The sequence below is a fragment of the Glycine max genome, chromosome 14, assembly GCF_000004515.6.
Source record: "Glycine max cultivar Williams 82 chromosome 14, Glycine_max_v4.0, whole genome shotgun sequence".
Lineage (NCBI taxonomy): Eukaryota > Viridiplantae > Streptophyta > Magnoliopsida > Fabales > Fabaceae > Glycine > Glycine max.
The window spans coordinates 14,316,235-14,343,948 of record NC_038250.2 but is presented as its reverse complement, the minus strand read 5'-3'; the positions used below and the strand labels follow the sequence as shown (position 1 = coordinate 14,343,948).

Below are 27,714 nucleotides of genomic sequence, written 5' to 3'. Positions count from 1 at the left end.
AGTTTGAGACATCGGAGTTGACGAGTTGTCAAGTTGAGGAGTTCGGATTCGCAAGTGGCGGCGTCTCGTCTGTGTCTGATTGACTCTAACCTCTCTCTTTCCCCTTCTTTGGTTTTTACTTCCTCGAATTCTCCTTCAAATTCCAACCAAATCGCAAAACCAAAACCAAAAACCCAAACCGAACCCTTTCCCTCTCTTAAATTTCGCCTTCTCCATGTCTCTAAGACTGTCGAATTCGTCGGAGAATCTGATGCTCCCGGTGTCCGATCCTCCCAAGACCCAAGACGCCGACAACAAGCTCTTCAAAGGTTCCGCCATGACCAAACGCGGAGCCTTCGCCGCCGTCTCCTACATGTCCTGCGCCGGTAACCTCTCCTCTTCTCTCAGTTACGCAAAGTTCTTTCATCGTCAAATTTTTAATTTTCAATTACTTAATAAATTAGCTGTATCTTCCTTTTTTTTATGTAGTTCTGTTGGTGATGTTCAATAAAGCAGCGCTTTCGTCTTATAACTTTCCGTCCGCTAATGTCATCACACTTCTTCAGGTTTTATACTTAAATCTTCGTAATTTTTTTTATACATGTTATAGTTTTTCGTTTGTTATATATTGGTAATTGGTAATAGTTCTCCAAATTATTGAGACTTAAGAGAATTGTATTAATATATTCTATGCCCTAAAATTTGAGTTTATCGGTGAGGTGATGGCATGGACTGTAAATTGCATGGATATATGCTTACCAATAATTTTCACTTATAATCTAGAATTGGTTCATGTTACGAACAAGGTCCAATACAGTTGGTAGATAGCTACTAGCTAAGTTCCTTAAGCATGTTGCGAAAGGTTTGATTCATGGCCATGCATATGGTGAATACTTTGTTAGGATAGGCAAAACCCACTTTTCTATGCCTAAAAAAAACTTAGTCTCCAATTATTTTTTGAGGGATATCCTAGGTGAAAACAAAAAATACTATGGGTTAATGTCTGTATTATGACGAAACTTTTAAAATATAAGGTACGGGAGGATATATTATATGCAAGGTTTTAAATTTCAGTTGCTGTTGTTGCAGTTACAGACACCACAAAAATCTTGATGTTGCAATTGAAATTGTAGTCACATATCGTTTTTTGATACCTTGATTGTATGCAAGTGCAATGACATGTGTAGCAAATGAGTCATGAAATAAATACTATTTCATAAGGTTTTAACTCCAAGTTTCCAATGAAACTCCATATATTATATTATTATATGAAGAAATCAAAGATACCTAAAGAGAGCACAAGATTTTAAGGGGTAGAGTAGCATTCTGTTTGCTTAGTTACCTACTTACCATACTGGACAACTTTGTAACAAAACTTAATGGTTTTGCTTGGAAGTTGGAATGGCTTGTACGTGAGTGTTATTGGCTCATTGTAATTATTGACTTGACAAAGACGTGTGAATATATTTTGTTAGTGAAAATTGAAAGAAGAGAAAGAAGAAAACAAGTATTTAAATATCCATGTGTATCTAGTAAGTACCTTTAATGGATGTATCCAGTACAGTATCCATGATTTTGTTGTTCTGGTGATTATTATGAGTCTAGACTTGACATGCCACTGGTTTGTGTTCAATTAGAAATTTTAGGGATCTCTTGCAGAAAAATTGTATGTAAACGAACTTCATGATCCACATTGTTGTCATGCTTGATTGATTTATATTAACAGTCCATATTTTCTTTGTCATAGAGGATGGAATGCTATCTAAATTAGTAGTTCTGCTCCAAACTTGCTTTATTGATTTTTTATGTTTATTTTTTTCTATTGATCTGCTGCTCTACATTCTCTTCCTTCTTTGATACTCAATTAACACTTTGATGCTCCATACGTTTAGCAAAGTCTCTATATTTTAAGAGTTAAGTTTTTCAAAATAATTTATTAGGGGTTAATAAACTTATTTGAAGCAATAATGCAAGAAAGCAAGAGTTTTTATTGCATGCATTGGAGAAGAGTAGAAGAGAGAGAATTGTATTGAATCTAAAATTTTAGGATGTCAGGCAGTGTCTAACCTTCTATTGGCCACTAAGGCCTTACAATTGCCAATCTATTGTTGTGAAGATCCACTTGATTCATTTCACAATTTAAACAATCTTCTATTCTTGTTTTTCTGCAGATGGTATGTTCGTGTTGCTTTCTCTATTTATTGAGATGCTGGAGGATGATTTCTTTCTCAACAGGCGAACCCTTACATATATCTGAGAACTCATCCAAATTTGTATCATTGAAGACTTTGAAGCACACTCTTCCTCTGTCAGGAGCTTATTTATTTTACATGGTATGCCCTTCTTTTCCCCTTCCACCCTGAAAAAGAGGACAAATACTTAATAATTTTTTGTTTATCATTTTTTTATTCACCCCTGTACTTCTTCTTAGCTAGTCACCATGGAGTCTGTTCGTGGAGTAAATGTTCCAATGTACACAACTCTTAGGAGGACCACAGTGGTATTTACAATGCTTGTAGAGTTTGTTCTGGTGGGGCAAAGATATACACCTTCTGTTATTTTCAGGTAAATTGCCTTTTCTCCATTGCATAATATAATCTGCTCTGCTGTATGCTTAGACTTATTGGGACATGTTGTGCATTACACTTAGACTTAGTATATGCTATCTGTATTTGGTACATTGGAAATTAAGTTATGTCAGATACCCCCCCAGCAATGACAGATCCATGGTAGGCAGTGTGGGGGCATCTGCCCCCACTAAAATTTTAACATTTGTAAATATAATAACATGTATGTATAACTATAAATTGTTTACATAATTAGAAGTATAGTAAAAAATAATTTGTAATATGAATATTGACCCCACAAACTTATTTATAGTTTTATTATTTTGACTATCTTAATTAGATATTTTTAATATTTTTTTAATGTGCATTTTACACACTATCATACAATTAACAAAAAAAATATCTCTTAATCATTTCAATCTATATATTTTTTTGTCTTTATCCTTATACTTGAATTTTTTAGTCGTCTAAACCTTTCACTCTATTCCCTTTTATCACTTTTTTAAAATTAAATTTTAATAACTTGAAAAAAAAATCAATAATAAAAAATAATCTTTATCAAACTTTAAATTGTTCGTTATAAATCTAAAATCTAATTTATATATTTAAATATGTTTATTTATTATAATTTTTAATTATAAAAGTGATTTAAATTTTATAAATTATTTATTTATTATATATGAAAATAAAAAATTATCATATATAATATATAAATAAATTTAAATATATAAATATTGCTCCCACAACTTAAATTTTTAGATCCGTTACTGCCCCTTGCATTAACATTTTTCTTAAAAAAAGATGATATGCATTTGCATTAAGCATAACTGTGTTGCTGTTCTTTTGGTTATTTCCCCCTTTTCATACATAACAGAATGAAGTTAAAGTTCAAATTGTTATTTGAATGAGCATCTGCCTGATCCTTCATTTAACTGAAATTTATAAGGATGTTATCAGTGTTGGCTTGATTGTCTTTGGTGCGTTTGTTGCTGGAGCACGGGATTTATCTTTTGATGGTTATGGCTATGCTGTTGTTTTCATGTCAAACATCGCCACAGCAATATATCTTGCAACCATAGCCCGCATTGGTTGTATTCCTATACTTCTAGTCTCTCACATAAAGTGAAATTTTATACCTTATTTTCTTCCCAGCCTGCATTTTCTTATTTGTATGGTATCATGTCTTTTTATCAGGGAAAACTAGTGGTCTTAATAGCTTTGGCCTAATGTGGTGCAATGGTAAGCTTATATATTGTACAATGGCCTGTTAAACTTTCTTACCCTTTTTATTGTAACAGAATATCTTATTTGAAATACTTTTCTATTTTATTATAGGTATTATATGTGGGCCTGTTTTGCTCATCTGGACATTTGTTCGTGGTGACTTGATGACAACAATCAATTTTCCACATCTCTTCTCACCTGGTTTTATAGTATGTTCTGCTTTTAGCCTTTCTCCTTCAATAATTCACTAATCATTGTTGGACCTTCTTTGGTTACTTGCCAAAAGAAATATAGTATATTTTGAAAGGAATCCTGACCCAACTAATCTAGCAGACTAGGATTCATTTAAACCCAGTGACAAAAGGCCCGAGAGGGTGATTTAGGGGAGATGAGTTTGTTAGATGAGACAGGGATGTATTCCGTCAAATAGAGGAATTGAAGAGTAAGGAGGAAACGTGTGTATATTTTCCTCTTTTTGGCTTTTAATATACGTTAAAAAAAAGGTCATTATTAATATAGTACTTTAGTTTAATATTTGTTCATGTGATAAATTAGTTTAATTATTCAAGAAATATATTTCAATGTTTTTCTCCATGATTTTATTTAACATATGTATATTATATTTTTATTTCATATTGTTTTATTTGTATATATGGATATGGACGCCCTGGGCTGAACCTCAAACTTTTAAAACTCTCCTTATATTGTTTCAATGATTGGTCCAATTTTGAAATCGTAGAATATAATAATATAATACAATAAATATGTTATATCTGTTTTAGTTTATCAGTATTTGCAATTGGATTATTCCATTTGATTTTTCAATTTTTTTTCTTCCAAAAAAGCCATATAATTTCTTTTTTCAACTGGCACTGGCCCAATTGTGTTTGATGTTGATGTTTAAGGATTGATCGTCCACTAGGCTATCTCCTTCCAGTTTTCAATGTGCATGCACCTCCAATGTAACCCCCCCTCCCAACACCACCACACCCCAAAAAAATTGAAGTATGTCTGATGAACTTATGGGATATATCTCATCCAAAAGTTATATTAATGTTCTGTTTTGACAATTATCTGAATATTGTCAATGCTCCATCATTCCATGTCTGTCTGGGTCTTCCTTTAATTTATTTGATTGGATGGGGTGAGAATTGTGTGAAGTTAGTCATTTTTTTGCAATTTAATGGTCTGCATTTTTGTTCACAGAAGCAATTGCCTTCTGTCTATATCATCAATCTGCACCAAGCTTTAAACTTGGTTTCCTCTTAATTTGAAATTATGAGAAGTTGTAATTTTTGTATTTTTTTTCTTATGCAGGTTATTTTGCTTTTTTCCTGCATGCTGGCATTCTTCTTGAATTACTGTATTTTTCTGAACACAACACTAAATTCAGCTGTGACACAGACAATTTGTGGTAATCTGAAGGTATGTATGCCTTGCTTATTGTTTTACCTTGCATGAATAGTGCACCATGATTTACAGATTGTCAGTGATGATACCATAAGGCGGATGATGGCATAGTATGAAATTTTCTGTGCGCAATGGAATTTTTACAAAATTGACCAATATATGGGGGAGAAATGGCTGTATTAGTACTCTTTTTTGGCTATTTATTTTATTTTAATTTGGGGAGAATCTTGTAGTAAATTTTGGTGTCATGAAAGACAAAGGGAGGCGTTTGTTTCATGGATAATATTTTTAGTCCCTAGAATATAGGAGGAGAAAATTTTTTCCTGTGTTTGTTATGAAGTAATAAAATAATTAACCCTGGGTATATTTTATTCCTAGGTAAGCTATTATCTCATCTTCAACCAATATTTAATCCCGCCAGAGGGGGTAGGAGTATTTATTCCCATGGGATAGGAATCTCCCTTGGTGAATAAAAATACACATATATCCTCTTTACTACCCTCTTAATGCTCCATTCCTTTACGTGCTATAATAATTTTTCTCATTCCCGCAAATTTCATTCCTTTCATTTACCACCAATTTGTTGCATGTTACTCACAATATTTTTTTGCTCTCTTTCCAATGCTCCTCTTTTAATAGACAATTCTTGCTCCAAGGGTGCTATAGGGCAGTTTCCATATACACCAAGTGTGCTACAATGATATTTTAGTAATTATTATATATATTCCTAAGAAAAAAAAGTCAAACAAACACATGTCTTAAATTTTCCTGGGCATATAAAAAATATTCCCAACCATTTTTAATAGTTAACCAAACACATTTTTTATAATATACATGGGAATAGTTCCCGAGACTAAAGAAATTATCTGTGAAACAAATGTTCCCTAAGTGTAATTAACTGAGTTTGCTTGTTGATACTGATGCAGACGAGTGAATAGGGGGAATTTACATAAAATGGCATAAATTTTGCTTGCAAGCTTATTTTGGAAGGAAAAGAATGAGCTTAATATGGTGATCTTCTTGGGAAATTGTCTTGTCTCGAATTCATATTTGACTCATGAACAGTTGGGAAAAAGAAAAAGAACTTAATATTTTATTACAGATAATTGTTTCTGATCAATTAGGCTTAAGGTATTTGATTGAAGTTGAAAATATTTGATTAGGACATCATGCTGACATAACATGATATATTGATTTTAGTTGGATTAAGAACATATCTTTTCCAGATAATGCCATTGAGTCTGATGTGCACTCATTTTTCCCCTTTATATGTTCTGATTTTATTTGTTTCATATTCATGTCACTATTAGAGATAGTTGGATTGGTTGAAATAGTTAAGATGATGGTTATATTAGTTAGTCTCCTCCTCCCAGTATATAAACCAAAATATAGCTCATTTTGTAATTTGTACTCCATTTCATTATCGCAAATTCTCTTTACTTTCTCTCTATTTTGGGCTCTGCCGTGTTTTTCAACTTTGTATTAGAGATTCCCATGGTATCAACCATGAGGAGAGAGTTCTCTTTTGCTGCATAGAGATCCCGTGAGCACATTTTCTTCGTGCTTTCCTCACTTTCTCAGCTCTGCTCACTTCCCTTTCTGTATTAATAATTCTTTTTTACTTTCTCTCTAATTTGGGCTCTATTATGCTTCTCAAGAGTCATGATTGTTTTATGCAGCTTTTAGTTTATGCTTTAGCCCATAAAAAAAATGACTATGCTTTTTAATTAATCTGTATTGATGTCTAGGATCTATTTACTATTGGCCTTGGCTGGATGATTTTTGGTGGGCTACCATTTGATTTTGTGAGTATTCTTGTCCTTGCTGATTTTCTGTTGTTCTTGATTGAGTATATTTTACCGATGACAGAATGTTAATAATTTTTATGTGATTTCAGTGGAATTTAATTGGGCAATTTCTCGGTTTTGCCGGATCTGGTTTATACGCCTACTACAAGCTCATTGGCAAATAACTTGTATAAGTCCTCTAGTGAAGTCTTTTTTCAATTTGGGAGTGCCATTTGCTTCATTCTTTTGCCCATCACTGCATCCCTTGAGAAGGGGGAGAAGAATCTGAATCAAACTAAGGTTTGGGAACTTGTGGACGACTAATCTATACTTCGGGAAGTTTTGCTAATACAAGTTGACATACAAACAGTTTCTGGGGAATCAGACGAGAAAGGATGGCCATGGCTTTAATGTATTCAAACATCAAACTTCTAATGATCTAGTTTGTATGTTCGCCCATTGCATTTGATGAATCTCATGCATATCCTTGTAAGATGTAACTGTTAACAAGCACTGTATTTTGATAGCTAATTCATCGTGGACAGAAAATTTAAATCTACCAATTCATTTCATTATTCCCCACCCCTCTGGTTTGAAAATACTGATTTAAAATGATAGAAGTGTTTCAGTTTACTACTAAACTAGCATGGGAACCTATACACGGTTTTTAGTAAAAAAAAAAAAAGTGAGAAAAAATAATAGAATGAAATGTTTAAATTTCTTAAAAACAAAAATAAAAGGCATTAAAGAAACAAAAAAATAATGTAAACTCTCCGGCCATTGACATGTGGCAACGTCCGGACTGTTTATATATATATATATATATATATATATATATATATATATATATATATATATATATATATATATAATTCAAGACAGGACTAATTTTCAATAGTTCATAGTTAGCTGGATCGATGTTTTTGTTTTGGTGGGGGACACCCAGAGGCTCTTGCAAGTTTAACTTAAATCCTTTAGTGTTTATTGTATGTTGATCCTTGGCTACTTTAACACGTGGATTTGAGTTTGTTGATGTTGAGATTTATCAGCATGTCAAGAATTACAAGGAATGAAAAAGAAAATAGAAAATAAAATGATTTTTTAGTTGTTTGATAGGAAAGAAAATAGAAGGAAAAAATTAAAGATATAATATTTCCTTGTTTGATTAGGAAGAAAATGAGAGAAAAAAAAAAGACATAAATACCTTTAAGTAAAAATATTTAAAAATAAGATGTGAGAGTTTAAAAACTTAAAATATTAAGAAAATAACTTATTAACTTAATATTATATGATTGTTTCAATAATATAAAATGAATTAAAAATCATATTATTTTAAGAATTAGATATTTTCTTATTTTTCTCCAAAATGCATGAGACAATCTATTTATAAAGACCTAAAAAATCTACACTTTAGTGAGTGTCTGCTCAAGTCAAAAACTTCGGGCTTAAATTGATACGGTAGTTCTACAACTTTATCCAAATTCAATTTAAGTCAAAGTTGTTTTGCTTAAGCTAATTTTCCTCTGCAACTTTTTTTTTCATCTTCTCCAAAAAGGAACGTCAATTTGGGCCCTTCAATCCTAACTTAAGCACATGTAAGCCGAAATTTTCACTTCAAGCTTTCAATGAACCTTGCTCCAAAAAATTGTTATTCGATCCAATTCAAAAATCTTACAAAATGGTCCATCAATAAGCATGTGAAATCTAACAAAATAACAAGTTAAGGAGAACAAACTACAACTTAATAACTTACATCATAAAAGGCATAAACAAAGTCCTAAATAAGAGAAAAGATTAGATAATTTTCTAAATTCACATGTCTCAGTTAAGTATTTTTGGCAATTATTAACTCCCCCAACTTTAGAAATTTTTTTGTCCTCAAGAAAAAGTAAACACATTGTTAAATGAAAACTACTAGTGCTAAGACTAAAATATTGACATGAGTTGAGATCAATTCCATCCTAACATATCCAACACTTGTATTGTCCAGAACCAAGGTCATAAAAAAGGAATGGGACAAGGACTTAATTATTCTCAGTGATGTCATTGATAAAAGGCATAAACAAAGTTCTAAATAAGAGAAAAGATTAGATAATTTCCTAATTCACATGTCTCAGTTAAGTATTTTTGGCAATTATCAACTCCCTCAAATTTAGAACTTTTTTTGTCCTCAAGCAAAAGTAAACACATCGTTAAATGAAAACTACTAGTGCTAAGATTAAAACATTGACATGAGTTGAGATCAATTCCATCCTAACATATCCAACACATGTATTTTCTATAAAAAAAAATGAATGGGACAAGGACTCAATTATTCACAGGGATGTCCTCTTTAGGAGACCATAGCAAGGATACACAAGCTCAAAATTCAAGGAGAACAACAAGCATGGCAATTCATCATTGATGCAAGAAGAACACACTCCTCACTAATCAAGTGTTTCACTCACTCACAAGTGCATTCAAGTGTTTGTCTCTTAATCACACATTGGGATTGCACCATTCAATTTTGCTATACTTCGCAATTTCAACAAAATTCAAGCACACACAATTCAATCACTAAGGACTTTTAAAGCTTGTAATGTGGCTGGGCACCAAAGAAAACATGGTTTTTCTAGATCACAACAAAGCACCAAGAGGCTAAGAGAGCAATTATATCCTGAATTGCATCAAATCTTTTATCTCTCTTTCTCTTTCTTAAACAAAAGAAAAACCCAAAAAGAATTAACACCCAAAATTATGATCAACCAACAGTTTAAGCACTTGTCACCATGAAGTTTGCTTGATATTTCTTTATCCTCTTTTTCTTGTTCTTTTCTTCTCAACATATTTTTTATTTTTATTTTTCTATTTTTTTTAAAATTTATTGCCTTTTGAAGAGAAGAGAGAAATATGTTGAGTGACAATCCCTTACACATGTAAACACATGAGCTGAAACTTCATAAAACATAACCCACATTGCATATAATCAACCCCCCCCCCCCCCCCCAAACTTAAATGAAATCCCCATTCATTCAACAATTGCTCTCCTATCCTAATGGCGAGGAAAGTCATTTGTGTTTTCTCTTTTTGGGGATTCAAGAAAAAAAAATTTTCATATTTAGAATCAAAGGGGTGTAGTGGACTAATCAAGAAAGATTTGGCTTTTAGGCTTGGTGGCTTATAAACAAAAACATGCCTTAATCATATCCAACATGTGTGCAAGATAGTCAAAAGAAAGAATCAAGTAAAACCAATGTATTAACTCCAATGGTGGAACTCACAAATATATCAACTCAGTCCAAGAAACACATTCATCCCTCTTTAAGGTCTAAAGTATTCACAAGCAACAACAACTTCATGCCACACTCATTGAACACTTTGAATTTCACAAGAGTATCCAAGCTATACTAACCAAGAATTCAATCACATGCTTCAAATCAATCCAAAATCCACAATCCCAAAGTTTTCACAGCATGGAAGAATAAAGGAAGGATGAATATTTTCTCAACTCAATGAAACAAGAACAAGAATCATAACTAACCACAACTAATTTTAACTTAAACAATACCAAACTAAACATAACCCAAATTAAACACATGCACTAACAGTACGAACACTAACATCAACAACAAGTTCAACATACTAACAATGCAACAATAACAAAACAATAAAATGACAAAAATCAAGTTAAAAGTCAGAATATGGGGTCCACAACTACTCCCCACACTCCACAGTTAGATGGTCCCAAAAAGCATTAGTGCATCCAGATCCTTCCTTCTTTGTTCCAGCATCATTACCACCCTCAACACCTTTCTCTCTTGCATTTTGATGCTTCAACCTATTCCTCATCATGTTCCTCCCTCTGGTACAACCACAATTTCCATAGAAAAGGGTTCACCCCTCTAGAAGAAGGCTGGTCTCTTGGCCAAGCCATAAATGCATTGAAATTGGGGTTAGGCCTAAAAGATAAAGTATTTAAGCTTTGAAGACCACGACAGATAACTACACTTGAATTTAAGTGTGAGGAAATTTCACTCACATGACTCTTCATATTCATATTTCAGCTTACAATTTATAGAGTACAAAGCATAAGAGAGAGAAAGGGGGAAAAGACAGCCTAGCCTAGTCTATGTGACAGCCTAGTCTAGTCTATGTCTGCTGACTTCTAAAACAAGGAAAAAATATTTAGTAATGATGCATACAAATCTAATTTAGAAACCCTAAAAGATATTCAACACTCCCCCTCAAGCTGGAGCATATAGATCATATGCACCAAGCTTGGAGCAAATAGACTGAATCCTAGGTCCTCGCAACGACTTAGTCAAAATATCTGCTGGCTGATCATTAGAGCTAATGAACTCAGTGATAATTTCTTTGGACAATAGCTTCTCCCGAATGAAATGACAGTCAATTTCTATGTGTTTGGTTCTCTCATGAAAGACTGGATTTGAAGCAATATGGAGAGCGGCTTGGTTATCACAATATAACTTCATCTGCCCAACTTCACAGAATCTCAATTCGTAGTTGTTTGATCCACATAAGTTCACATGTAGCCATGGCCATAGATCTATATTCAGCCTTTGCACTGGACCGGGCAACAACAGTTTGGTTCTTGCTCTTCCAAGAGATAGCATTCCCTCCAATGGAAACACAATATCCGGATGTGGATCTCCTATCCATAGGATAACCAGCCCAATCTGCATCACAATACCCAGATACTTGTGTATTACCTTTGTCTTCATAAAGTAATCCTTGTCCTGGAGCTCTCTTAATGTATCTAAGAATACGTATAACAGCATTCCAATGATCAACACGAGGATTTTGCATAAATTGGTTCACCACTCCAACAACAAAGGAAATATCAGGTCTTGTAATGGTGAGATAAATGAGTTTTCCCACAAGTCTTCTATATCTCTCAGGATCAGGACACAATTCACTCTGATTTGCCAGGAGCTTCAAATTTGGATCCATAGGGCTATCAACAGGTCGACAATTCTGCATGCCTGTTTCCTCCAAAATGTCAAGGGCATACGTCCTCTGAGAGATCACAACACCATCTCCTGACTGAGCCACCTCAATACCAAGAAAGTATTTCAAATATCCCAGGTCTTTGGTCTGGAAATGACTGAATAAGTGCTCCTTTAGCTGAACAATCTTAGTAGCATCATTCCATGTCATCAACGTATACTATCAAATAAACACATTTCCCAGGGGATGAATGACAATAAAAAACAGAATGATCAGCCTCACTTTGTTTCAACCCAAAAAGTTGAACAATATGACTGAATTTACCAAACCAAGCCCGAGGGGATTGCTTCAACCCATAGAAAGATCGACGCAGCTTACAAACAAGACCATACTCCCCCTGAGCAACAAACCCAGGAGGTTGCTCCATATAAATCTCCTCCTCAAGATCACCATGGAGGAAAGCATTCTTAATGTCAAGCTGATGAAGAGGCCAATGACGCATGGTTGCCATAGCAAGAAATAGACGAACAGTGGTGATTTTAGCCACAGGAGAAAAGGTGTCACAATAATCAAGGCCATAAATCTGAGTATAGCCTTTAGCTACCAATCAAGCCTTAAGCCGATCAACCTCACCATTAGGCCCAAATTTAACTGACCCATCTACAACCCACAATCTTCTTGCCAGGTGGAAAAGGAACAAGTTCCCAAGTACCATTATTTTCAAGGGCCTGCATTTCATCAATCATAGCCTGTCGCCATCTAGGATGACTAAGTGCCTCATGAACATTAGAAGGAACATGGTGTGAGGATAAAGAGAAAACAAAGGAAGAATATGAAGGAGACAAGCGATGGTAACTCAAAAAATTATAAATAAGATGAGGGTTGCGAGTGGATCGAGTACCTTTTCGGATGGCAATGGGCTAGGCTGACTCAGAGTGATGAGAGACAGGTGAGGAAGTAGGATCCATGGTTGGAGGACTAGTTGGAGAAGGATGAGAATCACGAGGGGAGGCTTTAGGTACTGTAGAATCAGCTGGCCGTGTCCTGTGATGATATGTAAGCAAAGGTGGAGAGACAACTTCAATTGAATTTGGTAGAGAAGATGGGACTTCATTGACATTTTGGTCGGAGTTACCTAGAGGACAAGGAATTGGCAGTACTTCCTGGAGAGAAGAAGAATGATCTACAAAGGATGAGAAGAAAGGTGTGTCTTCAAAGAAGGTTACATCTGCAGACATATAATATCGTCTTGTGATTGGAGAGTAGCATTTATAACCCTTTTGAAGACGAGAATAACCCAAAAAGACACATTTTACTGACTTAGCTGAAAGTTTGTCTAAACCAGGGGAAAGATCATGGACAAAACAAGTACAACCAAACACTCTAGGAGAGACATGAAACAATGGGTCATGAGGAAAGATAATTGAGTGAGGAATTTGGTTTTCAAGAGAAGAAGAAGGCATCCTATTAATTAAGAAGCACGCAGTAAGCACTGCGTCTCCCCAGTGATGTGTGGGAACATTAGAATTTAACATTAGGGAACGAGCAGTTTCAAGAAGGTGACGATTTTTCCTTTCAGCTATGTCATTTTGTTGAGGTGTATGAGGACATGTGGACTGGTGTAGGATACCTTTTGAGGATAAAAAAGAGGAAAGATCATGAGAGAAATATTCTTTTGCATTATCACTTTTGAAAATCTTGATTGTTTTTCCAAATTGATTTTCAATCTCATTGCAAAACGACTTAAATATGGGCAAAAGTTCATATCTATCTTTCATTAAATAAACCCAAGTACATCTGGAGAATTCATCAATGAAGGTTACAAAATATCGAAAACCAAAAGATGTAACACGACTTGGTCCCCAAATATCAGAATGAATGGTAGAAAAAGCCAAATCACATCTTTGTACAGTTTGAGGAAATGATGACCTAACATGTTTTCCTAGTTGACAAGACTCACAGTCTAAGACTTGAAGGTTTTTAAGACTAGGAACCATTATTTTTAGCTTGGATAAACTTGGGTGACCCAGACGATCATGCAAAAGTTTGGGTTTTGAGGATGCAAAATAGGATATCGGAGAGTTGGATTCTAAATAATACAGTCCTCGTGATTCATGTCCTTCTCCAATCAGTCGACCCGTCCCATGTTCCTGAATAACAAAGGAATTAGCGGTAAAGGTTACTGAACAATTTAATGAGCGAGTCAACTGACTTAATGAGATTAGATTATATGGACACTGAGGAACAAATAATACAGAATTTAATTTCAATGAAGGAGATAATGATACTTGACCACTTCCTTGAGACGCAACTTTGGACCCATTGGCTACAGTAACAAGGTGAGGAGTCTTTGGAAAGAAAATAGATGAAAAAGAAGACTTGTTACCAGAGATATGATCAGAGGCACCTGAGTCAAGTATCCAAGGGCTAGGACTTCCGATTGATTGAGAAACACATGCTGTTGAGAAACATGGTACTGATGAAGATGATGCTTGATTGCTGGATTTCTCGGACTTGAGCTTCAAATACTCTTGGTATTCCTCATCAGAAAACTTAGACTCAGGTTTTTCTGACTTGGATACCTGTGCCACTTTGTCAGGGAAGCCATGCAAAGAGTAACAATTTTCTTGAGTGTGGCCCATCCTCTTACAGTATGTGCATTGCGGACATCCACTTCTTCCATTGCGGCATCCTCTACTGTTACGGCCTCCTCCTCTCCCTCGAGGTGCCACCATGGCTGATGTTTCCACAGCATCAGTGAGATTTTCATCCTTCAACGCATGAGGTACACGGAGAAGCCTAGTAATGAGAGAATCCATCGATGGGACTTGATCTCCAGCTAGGACCTGATCACGTACATGATCAAAATCTGAGTGTAGACTCCTCAAGATAAGGACCATGTAGAACTTGTCCAGTTTCCTATTCACCTCTTCCAACGAATCAGCCACAAGAAACCTTCTCAGCTCTTCTACTGCTGCCCGAGCTTTACCCATATGTGTAATCATGTCATGGTTAGATTGCTTGAGAGCTGTAACTTTCACAGTCGCATCAAATAGGCTTTGAATATCGTTGGCGAAGATCTCTTGAGCCTTCTTCCAAAAAAGATGACATGTTTTAAAAGATCTGAGAATTTCCAAAACATCTGACTCGACTGATTGCCACAGAACAACACATAGTTGATAATCTACCTTCTCCCATTCAGGTTTCTTGTCGTTTGGAACAACATTGACGTTTTTCTCTAGGTGGTCATGGTACCCTTGACCAAGAAACCACAACTCAACTGAAGCAGACCACGAAATATAATTTTTCCAGTTGAGCTTGGCAGTTGCAATGGTTGGGGTTCCATAAAATGAAAAAACAGGACTAGAAGTAGCCATTTTGACCCCAAAAAAAATTTCGGCGAGATTCCGGCGGCCGGCGGAGGCAGAAGGTGGCCGGCGACGGCGGTGGACGGTGGCCGGAGGCAGCAGACGGTGGCGGCGGCGGTGATGGCCGGAACCCGCTCTGATGCCAACTTGAATTTAAGTGTGAGGAAATTTCACTCACATGACTCTTCATATTCATATTTCAGCTTACAATTTATAGAGTACAAAGCATAAGAGAGAGAAAGGGGGAAAAGACAGCCTAGCCTAGTCTATGTGACAGCCTAGTCTAGTCTATGTCTGCTGACTTCTAAAACAAGGAAAAAATATTTAGTAATGATGCATACAAATCTAATTTAGAAACCCTAAAAGATATTCAACAACTACCAATATTTGCTCAACTGGAGGAAGTTGGGATGAAGGAGGTGGAGGAACATAAGGCCGATTGGCATCATTTTTATTGACACAATTCTGCCCAATCTTCTTCCTAGTGATAGGTTCTTGAGAGACTTTAGAGGAGGAACAAACATTTTGGCCTTTTGATGGGCCCAAAGAGTAGTGATCAAAATGGGAAATCCCAAAGGCTTGTCAATTGAATCCTCCTCCCCAGAATTTTTGGATGAAGCAAGGTTGCAAATTTTATCAAAAATTACTTTCCCTATGTAGGGGGCTCAGGGTGGTGCGTCGCGCACGCAAAAAGGGGAAGGGGGCTAGCTTTTTGTTTTGTGGAGAAGAAGAAGCAGCTAGAAAGGGCTTGGGGTGGGTCGCAGTAGAGGAGCATGGAAGAGGGTTAGTCGCGATGGGGTTGCGCGTGTGGAGGAGGAGGAAGGGGGTTGGTTCGTACATGGACAAGGGGGAGGGCTAGAGGTCACACACGGAGGAGGGAGAGTGCCGGAGTGGCGCGCGTGGATGAGGAGGCTGAGAAGGGAAGAAGAGTGTTGGGTTCGCTCGCAGAGGAGAGAGGGTGAGGGGAGGTCATGCACGCAGAGGAGAAGGAAGGGGCTATGGGTCACCGTGAAGAAAGGAAAAAGAAGAAGAAGATATGGTGTTTGGCTAAGGAGAGAGAAGAAGGAATGCACGTGAGTGATGAGGGTTAAGGCTCAGATAAAAGGATTGGTGGGAAAAAGGGGTTTGAAAGAAAAAGGTAAAATAAAATCAAAAAAAATATTATATTAATATTTTTTTGGTGTAAAAAACTGTTTGATCCCTTTCTCCTTTGCCTGAGCCAATTTTGGACAGAGAGCAATTGAAACAATTGGAAATAAAACAATTTGGTCTAGGGGCCACAAATTTACTGTAGGGGGTACTTTTAAAAACTAATTACGAAAGAGGGTTTGTTTTTAAACTTTTTACGAGGAGGTCTGTTCTTCCATGGATGTCGCCAAAAGAACTGGCGACATAGGTGTTCCGCCATTGCAGATGGCGAGAAGTACGCTGAGCTGGAGGGTGCCGCCAGTGACACAGGCGAGACATGCTGACGTGCACTGATCTCGCCAGTTCCTCCTGCGAGACACACCCATATTAAGATGCTGAAAGCATGCCGCCAATCTAATTGGCGGGACATGTTTTCTATTGCTTTTTATATATATAAAAAAGTAATTTTAATTATATGGCTGTAGTTTATTTTGTATAGATTTCAAGAAAATTAAAATATATCTCCCTTGCAGTGTTTGGGACTTGGGGTAAATTTAATTAATTTTTTTTAAAGGAGGTAAATTTAATTAATTTTTTTTAAAGGAGGTAAATTTAATTAATGTGTATTTGTTTGGGTAGGAAAGTCGTAGGACTTAATTTACTCAATTTAGTCTTGTGAACCATGTTATAACTTAATTTACTTCCAGCATTTTATATATATTTATTTATTTCTTTGTAAATTAAGTTATAACATGTTTTCTTTTTTCTAATCCGTATTCATATCTAATTGGGCATGTCCCGCCAATTAGATTGGCGGCATGCTTCCAGCATTTTACAGTAAATTTGCCATTTGCCACTTAATTTACTTTTGTCTCAATATGATTTGAATGTTTTTTTAACCAAACATGAAATAAATAAATAAAAGTGTATTATACTACTGACAACATTATATAAAAGAAAGCTGGAGTAGAAAGGGGTGGAGGCCAGATGAAAATTTACAAAGAAATAAATATAACATAAAATACGAAGAAATTTATATACTATTATGCTGCATCAACACAATAAAATAAAATAACTTTGTTTCCTATTCATTATGTATCAACACATTATGAGAGTTATATGCTAAAGCTTTACGAGCAGATTTTTTGTTGTAATTAGCTCAATTGTAAATTTAAAAAAAGACGATTAACGAAAATCATGGGTGATAAGCTATTGCAGTATTTCATGCAACTCGAATTGGTACCACCAATAAGCAATTTCCTTTAAGCTTTCCGATCAAAACGCACGAATCAAAGTTATTGGAGGCATACAAAAATGGCAAATATATATATTCTACATTGGCATGTCCCGCCAATTAGATTGGCGGCATGCTTCCAGCATTTTAATATGGGTGTGTCTCACAGGAGGAACTGACGAGATCAGTGCACATCAGCATGTCTCGCCTGTGCCACTGGCGACACCCTCCAGTTAGCGTACTTCTCGCCATCTGCAATGGCGGAACACCTATGTAGCCAGTTCTTCTGGCGGCATCCATGGAAGAACAGACCCTCCTCGTAAAAAGTTTAAAAATAGACTCTCTTTCATAGTTAGTTTTTAAAAGTACCCCCCTACAGTAAATTTGCCTCCAAGGGCTCGAGGTTAAGCCATTCTGTTTTGTGCTAAGGTTAGAAATAGACAAAGAGCAAACTTGTGCTTCCAAAATTTTGCATTTAAGCCAATTTTTTCTAGCTTAAACAAACTATCCAGAAAAAAGAGAATTTTCACTAGAATGGGATTTTTTTCCTGCATAATAGGACTTAAACCCAAAAAAATTGACTTGGCCTGTTTGATTAGAAACAAAACTTAGAAATTTTGGAAATCAAATCCAAGCCTAGAGAAAAATTACTCAAATAAACATGAAAACTTCCAAATTAAATGACATTTTCAAGAATTAAAACACATGATTACAATTACATTTAACACAAAACATGAATGTGAATGCAATTTAGCATATGATAAGCATCAAGTGAGGTTAAACCATAACATTTGAAGGTTATGTGCTCAAAGAAAGCCAAAAAAGCACATGCCTTCAATCCAAGGCAATGAGATGACCAAACTAAAATTGCACAATTCATATCCAAAACCATCATAAGTTTTGCATATGAAATTCAAAGAACTACTCACAAGAACATCACCAAAATAACTACAACTACCAACTCTAATTCGAAAGACAAATCACAACATGCTAAAAACTAAAACTCACTATGACAAACAAACTAAACAACTATTATCAAGAATTAAGCATAACATAACACAACCAAAGAGCACATAAAACAACAAAAGATGCAAAATTAAGCAAAAATGGAAAAGGAAATTTACAAGTAAAGGTTAGAAAATTGGGTTGCCTCTCAATAAGCGTTTTTTTAACATCATTAGCTTGACGGACCCAGGACCTCAAGGGTCATTGAGATGAAGAATTGTAGTGAGCCTCTCAACTTCACCCCCTAAGTAAGGTTTAAGCCTTTGTCCATTCACTACCCAATTTCTCTTGGATGAGGGATCTTCCAACTCAGTTGTAGCATAAAGTCTGACTTCTTTGATCACAAAGGGGCTAGACCACTTAGACTTTAATTTTCCATGGAACAGTTTAAGCCTAGAATTGGATAAGAGCACCTATTGTCCAGGTCTAAAATCCTTTTTTATCATCTTTATGTCATGGTAGGCCTTCATTTTTTGCTTGTAGTGCTTAGAGGACTCATATGCATTGAGTCTCATCTCTTCCAACTCATGAAGTTACAACTTCGTCTTCTCCCAAGATAATAACTCATTGAAATTTAAAAACTTGAGAGCCCAATAGGCTTTATGCTCCAATTCCACCGGAAGATGACAAGATTTTTTGTACACCATTTGGAAAGGAGATAAGACAATTAGTGTCTTGAATGCAGTTCTATAGGCCCACAAGGCATCATCAAGCTTCATAGCCCAATCCTTTCTTGAAGAAGCAACGGTCTTCTCAAGGATCTTCTTGATTTCTCTATTTGATACCTCGACTTGGCCATTTGTTTAAACATGGTAAGGGGAATTTATTTTGTGTCTAACATTGTAATGTTCCAAGAATTTCTTCAATTGTGCATTGCAAAAGTGAGTCCCTCTGTCACTTATCGACTCTCTTGGAACTCCAAAAAGGGAAAATATATTCTTCTTGAGAAATTTCATGACTGTCTTGACATCACTTTTGGGAGTGGCAATAGCTTCCACACATTTTGAAACATAATCAACAACCACCAGAATGTATTCATTGAAGTAAGATAAAGGCAAGGGGCCTACAAAATCAATACCCCATCAATCAAAGACTTCCACCACAAGGATGTTCTGAAGTGGCATCTCATTCCTTCTCGAAATTCCTCCCATTCTTTGGCACTTGTCACAGCTTTTCACATGCTCATGGGCATCCTTGAATATTGTGGGTCAAAAGAATCCAAATAGGAAGACTTTTGCAGCAGTCCTCTCTCCATTGTAATGCCCTCCATATGGTTAATTGTGGCAGTGCCACAATATGCTCCTTGATTCTTCCTTAGTGGCACACCATCTGAACAAGTTGTTTGCACCAATCTTAAATAAATGAGGATCATCCCACACATATTGTTTTGAGTCTCAAAGGAATTTCTTCTTTTGATGCCAATTCATGTCCTCTAGAATTACTCCAACAACCTTGAAGTTTGCCAAATCCGCAAACCATGGTCTTTCATACACTAACAATAGTTTTTCATCAGAAAACTCTTCAAGAATCTCAATTTCAAGTGTGGCCACCTCTTCATTCACTAGTCTTGACAAGTGATTTGCTACTTGATTCTCACTACCCTTTTTGTCTTGAATCTCAAGATCAAATTCCTGGAACAACAAAATCCACCTAATGAGTCTAGGCTTGGAATCAGGCTTAGTAAACAAGTACTTGATAACAACATGATCAATGTACAGAACCACTTTTGGTCCAATCAAGTACAAACAAATTTTTTCCAAAGCTTACACTATTGCTAGCAACTCTTTTTCAGTTGTTCCATAGTTGATTTGATGTTCATTGATCACCTTGCTAGCATAGTGCATAGGATGGAAAATTTTGTCCTTCCTTTGGCCTAGAACAACCCTTACTACATAATCACTTGCATCACACACGAATTCAAAATATTTTTTCCAATTAGGGGCAATGAGTATGGGAGCAGAGACTAAACTAGCCTTCAAAAAGTTAAAAGAATTTAAACATTCAACATCAAAACTAAATGGTGTGTCCTTGTTGAGAAAATTGCTCAAGGGCTTGGCAATCTTTAAGAAATCTTTGATGAAGCGTCTATAGAATCCGACATGTCCAAGGAAACTTCATATTCCTTTTACATTTGTTGGTAGATGAAGTCTCTCAATGACATCCACTTTGGCTTTGTCAACTTCAATCCCTTTTGATGAAATTTTGTGGCCAAGAAAAATTCCTTCGGTCACCATGAAATGGCATTTCTCCCAATTAAGGATGAGATTTGTCTTAACGCACCTCTTCAACACTATTTCCAAGTTGGACAAGCACAAATCAAAAGAACTATCAAAGATGGAGAAGTCATCCATGAAAACCTCTATGCATTTCTCGACCAAATATGAGAAAATAGCTAAATACAACATTGGAAAGTGGCGGGCGCATTGCAAAGCCCAAATGACATCTTCCTATAGGAAAAAACACCAAAGAGGCATGTGAAAGCAGTTTTCTCTTGGTCTTAGGATCCACAACAATTTCATTGTAGCCCGAATAACCATTTAAAAAGCAATAGAAGGCTTGATCGGCTAGACGCTCTAACATTTGGTCTATGAAAGGAAGAGGAAAATGATTCTTCCTTATTACTTTGTAGAGCTTTCGGTAATCTATGCACATTCTCCATCTGACAACTGTTCTTGTGGGTATCAACTCATTCTTTTCATTACGAATAATTGTCATACCACCCTTCTTTGGAACAACTTACATAGGACTAACCCATGCACTATTAGAAATGGGATAAATCATTTGGACTTCCAATAGCTTCAAGACTTCCTTCCTTACCTCCTCCTTCATCACATGATTAAGCCTTCTTTGAGGTTAAGCCACATGTTTGAAATCCTCCTCCATAATGATCTTATGCATACAATAAGAAGGAATTATTCCTTTTAAGTTGGAGATAGACCAACCTATAGCTCCTTTATGATCCTTTAAGATTTCAATCAATTTCTCCTCCTCCAAAGTAGATAAAGAACTATTAATGATGACAAATTTTCTACCATTTAATTCAAGAAACTCATAATTCAAATGTAGAGTTAGGATTTTCAACTCAAGCTTGGCTTCCTCTGCTTTCTCATCTTTCTTCAATTCTTCAATAATTTCTTCTTCCGAAGGAATTTCCTTCAAAGTGTCAAGCTGTTTCAAGCATTCTCCAATTTCCTTTTCCTCTTCCTCATCAAGAGTTTCAAACACATCTATGATGGTTTTCTCAAGAGGTGAAGCATTAGATAATTTCTCCTTGGAGTGGATAACAACTTCATCGATAACATCCTTCTAGAGACAAGATTTTTCATCCTTTGGGTGATTCATGGACTCCAACACATTGAATGTGATGTCTTCATCATTCACTTGAAGCTTTATTTGACCATCATGCACATTAACCAAAATCTTGGCCATGTTCATGAAAGTTCTTCCCAGAATAAGGGGCAATTCGAAGTCTTCTTCGATGTCCATCACTACGAAGTCAGCGGGAAAAATGAATTTATCCACCTTGACAAGTACATCCTCAAGAACACCATGTGGACGCTTAATGGAGCAATATGCTAATTGGAGGGTTATTCGAGTAGGCTTAAGATCAAGATGACCAATCTTTGCCAATAAGGAGAGAGGCATGAGATTAATGCTAACTCCAAGGTCAAGTAGAGTTTTCCCCACCGTGGGATCTCCAATAGTTATTGGAATTGTGAAACTACTTGGATCTTAGAGTTTCAAAGGCAAATTCTTTAGGAAGAAGGCACTACACCAAGCCGACAATTGAATTGTATCTTGCTCAATGAATCTCTTCTTGGTGAAAATCTCTTTCATAAACTTGGCATAGGTGGGCATTTGCTCTATAGCTTCCAAAAAAGGAACATTGACTTCTAATTGTTTGAAAATCTCTAGAAACCTTGCATATTTCTTTTCCTTGTCCTCCTTTGTAGGAGCATGTGGATATGGAAGATCCTTGGAGGGAGGATTCACTACCACATTCTTCTTTTCTTTAGCTATTTGACTCTTTCTTTTCAACTCCCCCTTACACTTCAATACCTCATTCTCACTTTTTTTTTCTTACTCTTATTGTTTTTGCTATCCTTATTCTTTTTTTCACTCTCTTCATCAAACTTACTCTCGTCATCCTCAATGATTTCTTCAACTACACCCTCTTGCTCACTTTTCTCTCTAGTCAAGTCACCTACCAATGCTCCTCTCCTTGTGGTGATGGCCTTGCATTGTTCCTTGGGATTAGGTTGAGTGTTGGTGAAAAATGATCCACTTTTTGAGCTCCTCCATTTCCTTGGAAATTTGTCCCATTTGCACCTCAAGGTTTTTTTTATAGAAGCATCCATATTCTTTTGGTTGGTGATAGAAATTTGCATGAATTGGTTGAGAGTATCCTCCAACTTAGAAGTATGGTCTTGATGAAGAGGTTGATATTGTTAACCTTGTTGAGCTTGATTACCATGAGGTGGCGGTCTATTGGAGGAATCGACTTCTTGCTTCCAACCATGGTTGTTGTTGTTCCTCCAACCTCGATTAAAAACATTTTTGTAGGGAGGATTGCCAAAACTTTCTTGCTAGTTTTGAATTCCCATATAATTCATTTCATCTTGGAAACCATCTAGCATGAAGCATTGATTACTTGGGTGACCACCTCCACAAAGAGCACAACTTAAAACTTGTTGAGCACCAAATTGAGTAGCTTGCACACTTTGGAGTTGAGGAATTCTTGAAATTTGCTTGGTGAGTGCTTCAAGTTGTTGAGTAAGTAACTCATTTTGGGCCAAGATTGCATCATGAGAGTTTAACACAAGGACTCTTTTCTTTTGTGCAAGAATGAGATGTCTATCTTGATGAACCTCATAGTCATTACGATATTTTAAACATAGGATGATTACTATCTAAACTAACGAATAAACAAGGATGATTTAAACATAATATTCAACAATAAATAAAATTCAAAACAAAGCTACAAGTTACGATATTTTTTGAATTTTTGATAAACACACAATAAAATGATAGTAAATTCAGATGACAAAGGTTGTCGAGGTTAGATTTCTTCGAACTAAACTCTCTTTATGCTAAAACATGATATTCAACTTGTAATCCAATGTTAATACCGGTCACAATTCAAAAACGATATTCTAATCCCTAATTCCTTAGGTAAAATGATCTAAGTTCCTCCATTAAATGTCAATCCCTTGAACATTTAACAAAGGAACTTGGTTTAAGCTCAATGACCCAAAGATAACCATTACCTCTCACCTTATTCCTAGCTCCAAGGTTTAATGAGCCTTTTACCACAATTCAAGATAAAGAAAGTATTTTCCAATAGCAAACTCATCCAAGAATCAAGCTATGAGTGGCCGAATCATAACAAGCATGAAGCATAGAAGTAAAAAGCTAACATTGAAGAATAAGAGGAATATATAACACTATTTCAAAAAAATACATGAGAGCATATGGTTCGGATACATCTAACCCCAACAACGGAGGGTTTGGCTACCCATCTCCATGAATAGCATCCAAAAGCAAGGAAGTGGAGGAACAATGGAAGAAAAGAGTTGGGCAAGAACAAATTTTTCAAAGGAAGTGTTTTTACAAAATAAGGAAGCTTGCCCAAAAATGCACGAGGCAATATTTTTATAAAGACCCAAAAAATTTGCACTTAAGTGAGTGTTTGCTCAAGCCAAAAACTTCAGGTTTAAACAGATACTACAAACTCTGCAGTTTTGTAACTCTGACCAAAATCAGTTTAAGCCAAAGTTGTTTTGCTTAAGCTAATTTTCCTCTGCAACTTTCTTTTTCATCTTCTCCAAAAAAGAACTTCAATCTGGGACCTCTAATCCCAACTTAAGCACATTTGAGTTGAAATTGTCACTTCAAGCTTTCATTGAACCTTGGTCCAAAAAATTGCTATTCAATCCAATTCAAAAATCCTACAAAAAGGTCCATCAATAAGCATGTGAACTATAAGAAAATAAGAAGTTAAAGAGAACAAAGTACAACTTAACAATCTACATAAAAGGCATAAACAAAGTCTTAAATAAAAGAAAATATGAGATAATTGTCTAAATTCACATGCGTCAGTTATGTATTTCTGGAAATTATTGGCCCCAACCAAGTTCCAATCCTTTCAATAGGGCTACAAGCCTACAAGTCTAACAATCTTTAATGGTTAAATATTCATTTTGATCCTGAAAATGTGAGATAGTGACAAATTGATCATTGAAAGATGAAAAATTCAATTTAGTTCCTGAATGTTTAAAAGTGTTACAGATTGGTCTTGTTGTTAAATTTGTGAGATCATTGTCATAATTTTTAAAGACTAATTTGATAATAAATTATATTTTTTTTATGATCAATTTGATATTAGGTTACAAAGTTTAGAGATCAATTTGTTATTAAATTATTCGTAGAACTAATCTATAGCACTTTATGCACATTCGATGACTAAATTTAAATGTTTCATCTTTTATGAACTAATTTATTATTGTTTGACTCTTTCTAGGATCAAATTGAATACTTACCCATCTTTAAATCATTAGTCACAGGTGTGACCACTCTCATTGCCACCTTTCATTATATAACACAACGAGTTTTTTTGATAGATATCTTGCTCGTTGACAAAATGGAGAAGTTCATACATTCGACCCTAGCTAGCCTTTTTCTTATAAAAAATATTTGCATGTACCAATAACAATAATAATACTAATTAATTAATTATAGTAATACTATATAATCACACTATAAAAAAAATGTGATGAATATCAACCAAAATGTTTGAAGAAATGACAGAAAAATAGAAATAATAAAAAATTCATACCTTTTCAAACGAGTTATTATTTTAATAAATGGTAAAAGAATGCAATTTGGTCTCTCTAAGTAAAAGAGAGTGTATCATGATACATAAAATAAAGGCTTAAATAATTTTGTCTCTATAAAATAGAGGATTTTTTATTTTTATTTTAGTTCTTTAAAGGTTTTTGTTTTGATTTTATTTCTTGTATTTTTTTTTGTCCATGTACTAAGTAACAACATTCATTGATGACATAAATGCGATGTTGGTAATCCATTGATGCCATTAAAGAGTTTGACAAGACAATCACATTATTTTTTATTTATTTTATAAACTGATTTTTAAATCCTCATATATTCAAAATAATTAATAATGTCAAATTAGTTTATGACAGATTTAGAAACATAGCTTACTAGAAAAAAATACATTTATCTACTATGTAAGACTCCTTGACAAAGTGATAAATCAATGGTCTACAAATATCATTGTTATGACATCAGTTAATGTTTTTACTTGACAACAAAGACTAAAAAGAATTCACAAAGAGTAAAACAAAAAAACTTTAAAGGAATAAAATAAAAAATACAATATTTATAGGAACAAGTTGGGGCTGGAGGAAGGGACAATGAAGGAGCAGCACCATGTAGGCACCAACAGCGTCAACAATGGGTCCATGTTGTGCCCGAGAGAAGCTTGTAACAACCGTACAAAAAGAGAAGAGTTTAAGAATAAGAGAGAGAGAGAAAAAACAAAAAGAGTAGGAAGAAGATGAAGGCTAGCATTCAAGATTAGGAAATTAGAGATTAAATTAGGAAGATGGAAGATTAAAGATAAAGTGGTCATTTAATAAAATATAAATTAAAAATCAAAATAAAAAATAAAAATATAAAATTTGCTATAAGGTCCTTAGATTTGAATCACAAAAAAAAAATAATTCAAATTTGATTGGTTGATATAGCTATGTAATCTTTATGATGCCCATGAATGGAGTATACATAATATATATCGGTGTGACTTATTTTTAAGTCACACCGAAATAACGACCATATCCAAAACAATTAATAACATTAAACTAGTTGATGAAAGATTTAAAAACATAGTTTACTAGAAAAATTATATGCCTTGTAAGATTCCTTCATGAAGTGGCAGGTCAATGGTTTACAACACATGGTTGTTTTAAAAAAAATTAAAACTTGGCAAATGGGAAGAGGGAATTGCTATTCTCACTTTAACATTTTCTACTTACACCAATGCTTTAAAAATATTATTCCTAAAATAACCTTCTTTATTCAACAAAAATAGTTGTGCAAGGGAGACGGAAAAAAGTACACAATGAAAACATGTTTTTATGGTATACTTTTGGGCACTCCATCTTATTCAACAAAACACATTTTTGTTTTGTTATTTTTTTAAAAATAATTCTTATTAATTGTAAAAAATACATTTTTGATAATCCTTCAATTAATTAAGATATAAATTATCTTAATGATGGCACATTATATTTTGTTTGTTGGAAATAAGGTATCCTCATAGTCAGAAGTCATGAGATTAATTCTCGAGACGTAGAGATCACCAAAATGAGTTTTGTCTCTTCCAATAAAGTCTTCTCCATATGCATAACCAGAGAATCAAACCCCCGTCTACATGTTTAAGAAACTCAATCATCTACCTATTGTGCTGGACCTTATTGGTCGTTATATTTTTACTAATATTAGAATTAAGGGTAAATATATGTTTGGAATCCCTATAAAATTTAAAAAGTATTAATTTCATCATCATAATAATTTTTGTATTAATTTGGTCCCTATAAAAATAAAACATATTTTGTTGGTCCTCAACAGTAACTACGTTAGACGATTTCTTGACGTGACTAACAAACTTAATTGATTTCTTTCTCTACCTTCCCAAGCACACCCAGAAGACACCATAAAGACACCATAATCCATTGTTGTTTCGTCTTCTTCCCTAATCTCATATGAAGTGCAAAAAAATGATGATTCAGTCAACAAAATACATAATAGAATTATGTTTTCATTGTGTTTTTTTTTTTCCTGTTTTCATTGTGTTACAGGATGAAAACATGATTCTGTTTTATATTTTGTCATCACGTTTTCACTATGTTTTTTTTCACCCTTGTTACGCAATAAAACATTATTTTGTTTTATATTTTTTCGAGAATTATGTTTCGGTGAAAATGGTAATTTTGGAATAATAAATGTTTTTAAGAACGTGGAGGTTTAGATGGCAAAAGAGAAGA

The 27,714-nt window shown here is 34.9% G+C and overlaps 1 protein-coding gene across 1 annotated transcript; it reads left to right on the top strand.

Annotated features, from left to right (window-relative positions):
* The first annotated feature begins 3 nt into the window (after positions 1-3).
* LOC100819715 (UDP-N-acetylglucosamine transporter UGNT1) lies at positions 4-7,498 on the top strand. Its single transcript, XM_003544565.5, has 10 exons — positions 4-365; positions 469-545; positions 2,151-2,312; positions 2,411-2,544; positions 3,504-3,634; positions 3,741-3,785; positions 3,882-3,979; positions 5,088-5,195; positions 6,929-6,985; positions 7,078-7,498. The coding sequence occupies exons 1-10, from the start codon at positions 215-217 to the stop codon at positions 7,150-7,152; spliced, it is 1,038 nt and encodes a 345-aa protein (XP_003544613.1). The 5' UTR covers positions 4-214; the 3' UTR covers positions 7,153-7,498.
* The last annotated feature ends 20,216 nt before the right edge of the window (positions 7,499-27,714 follow it).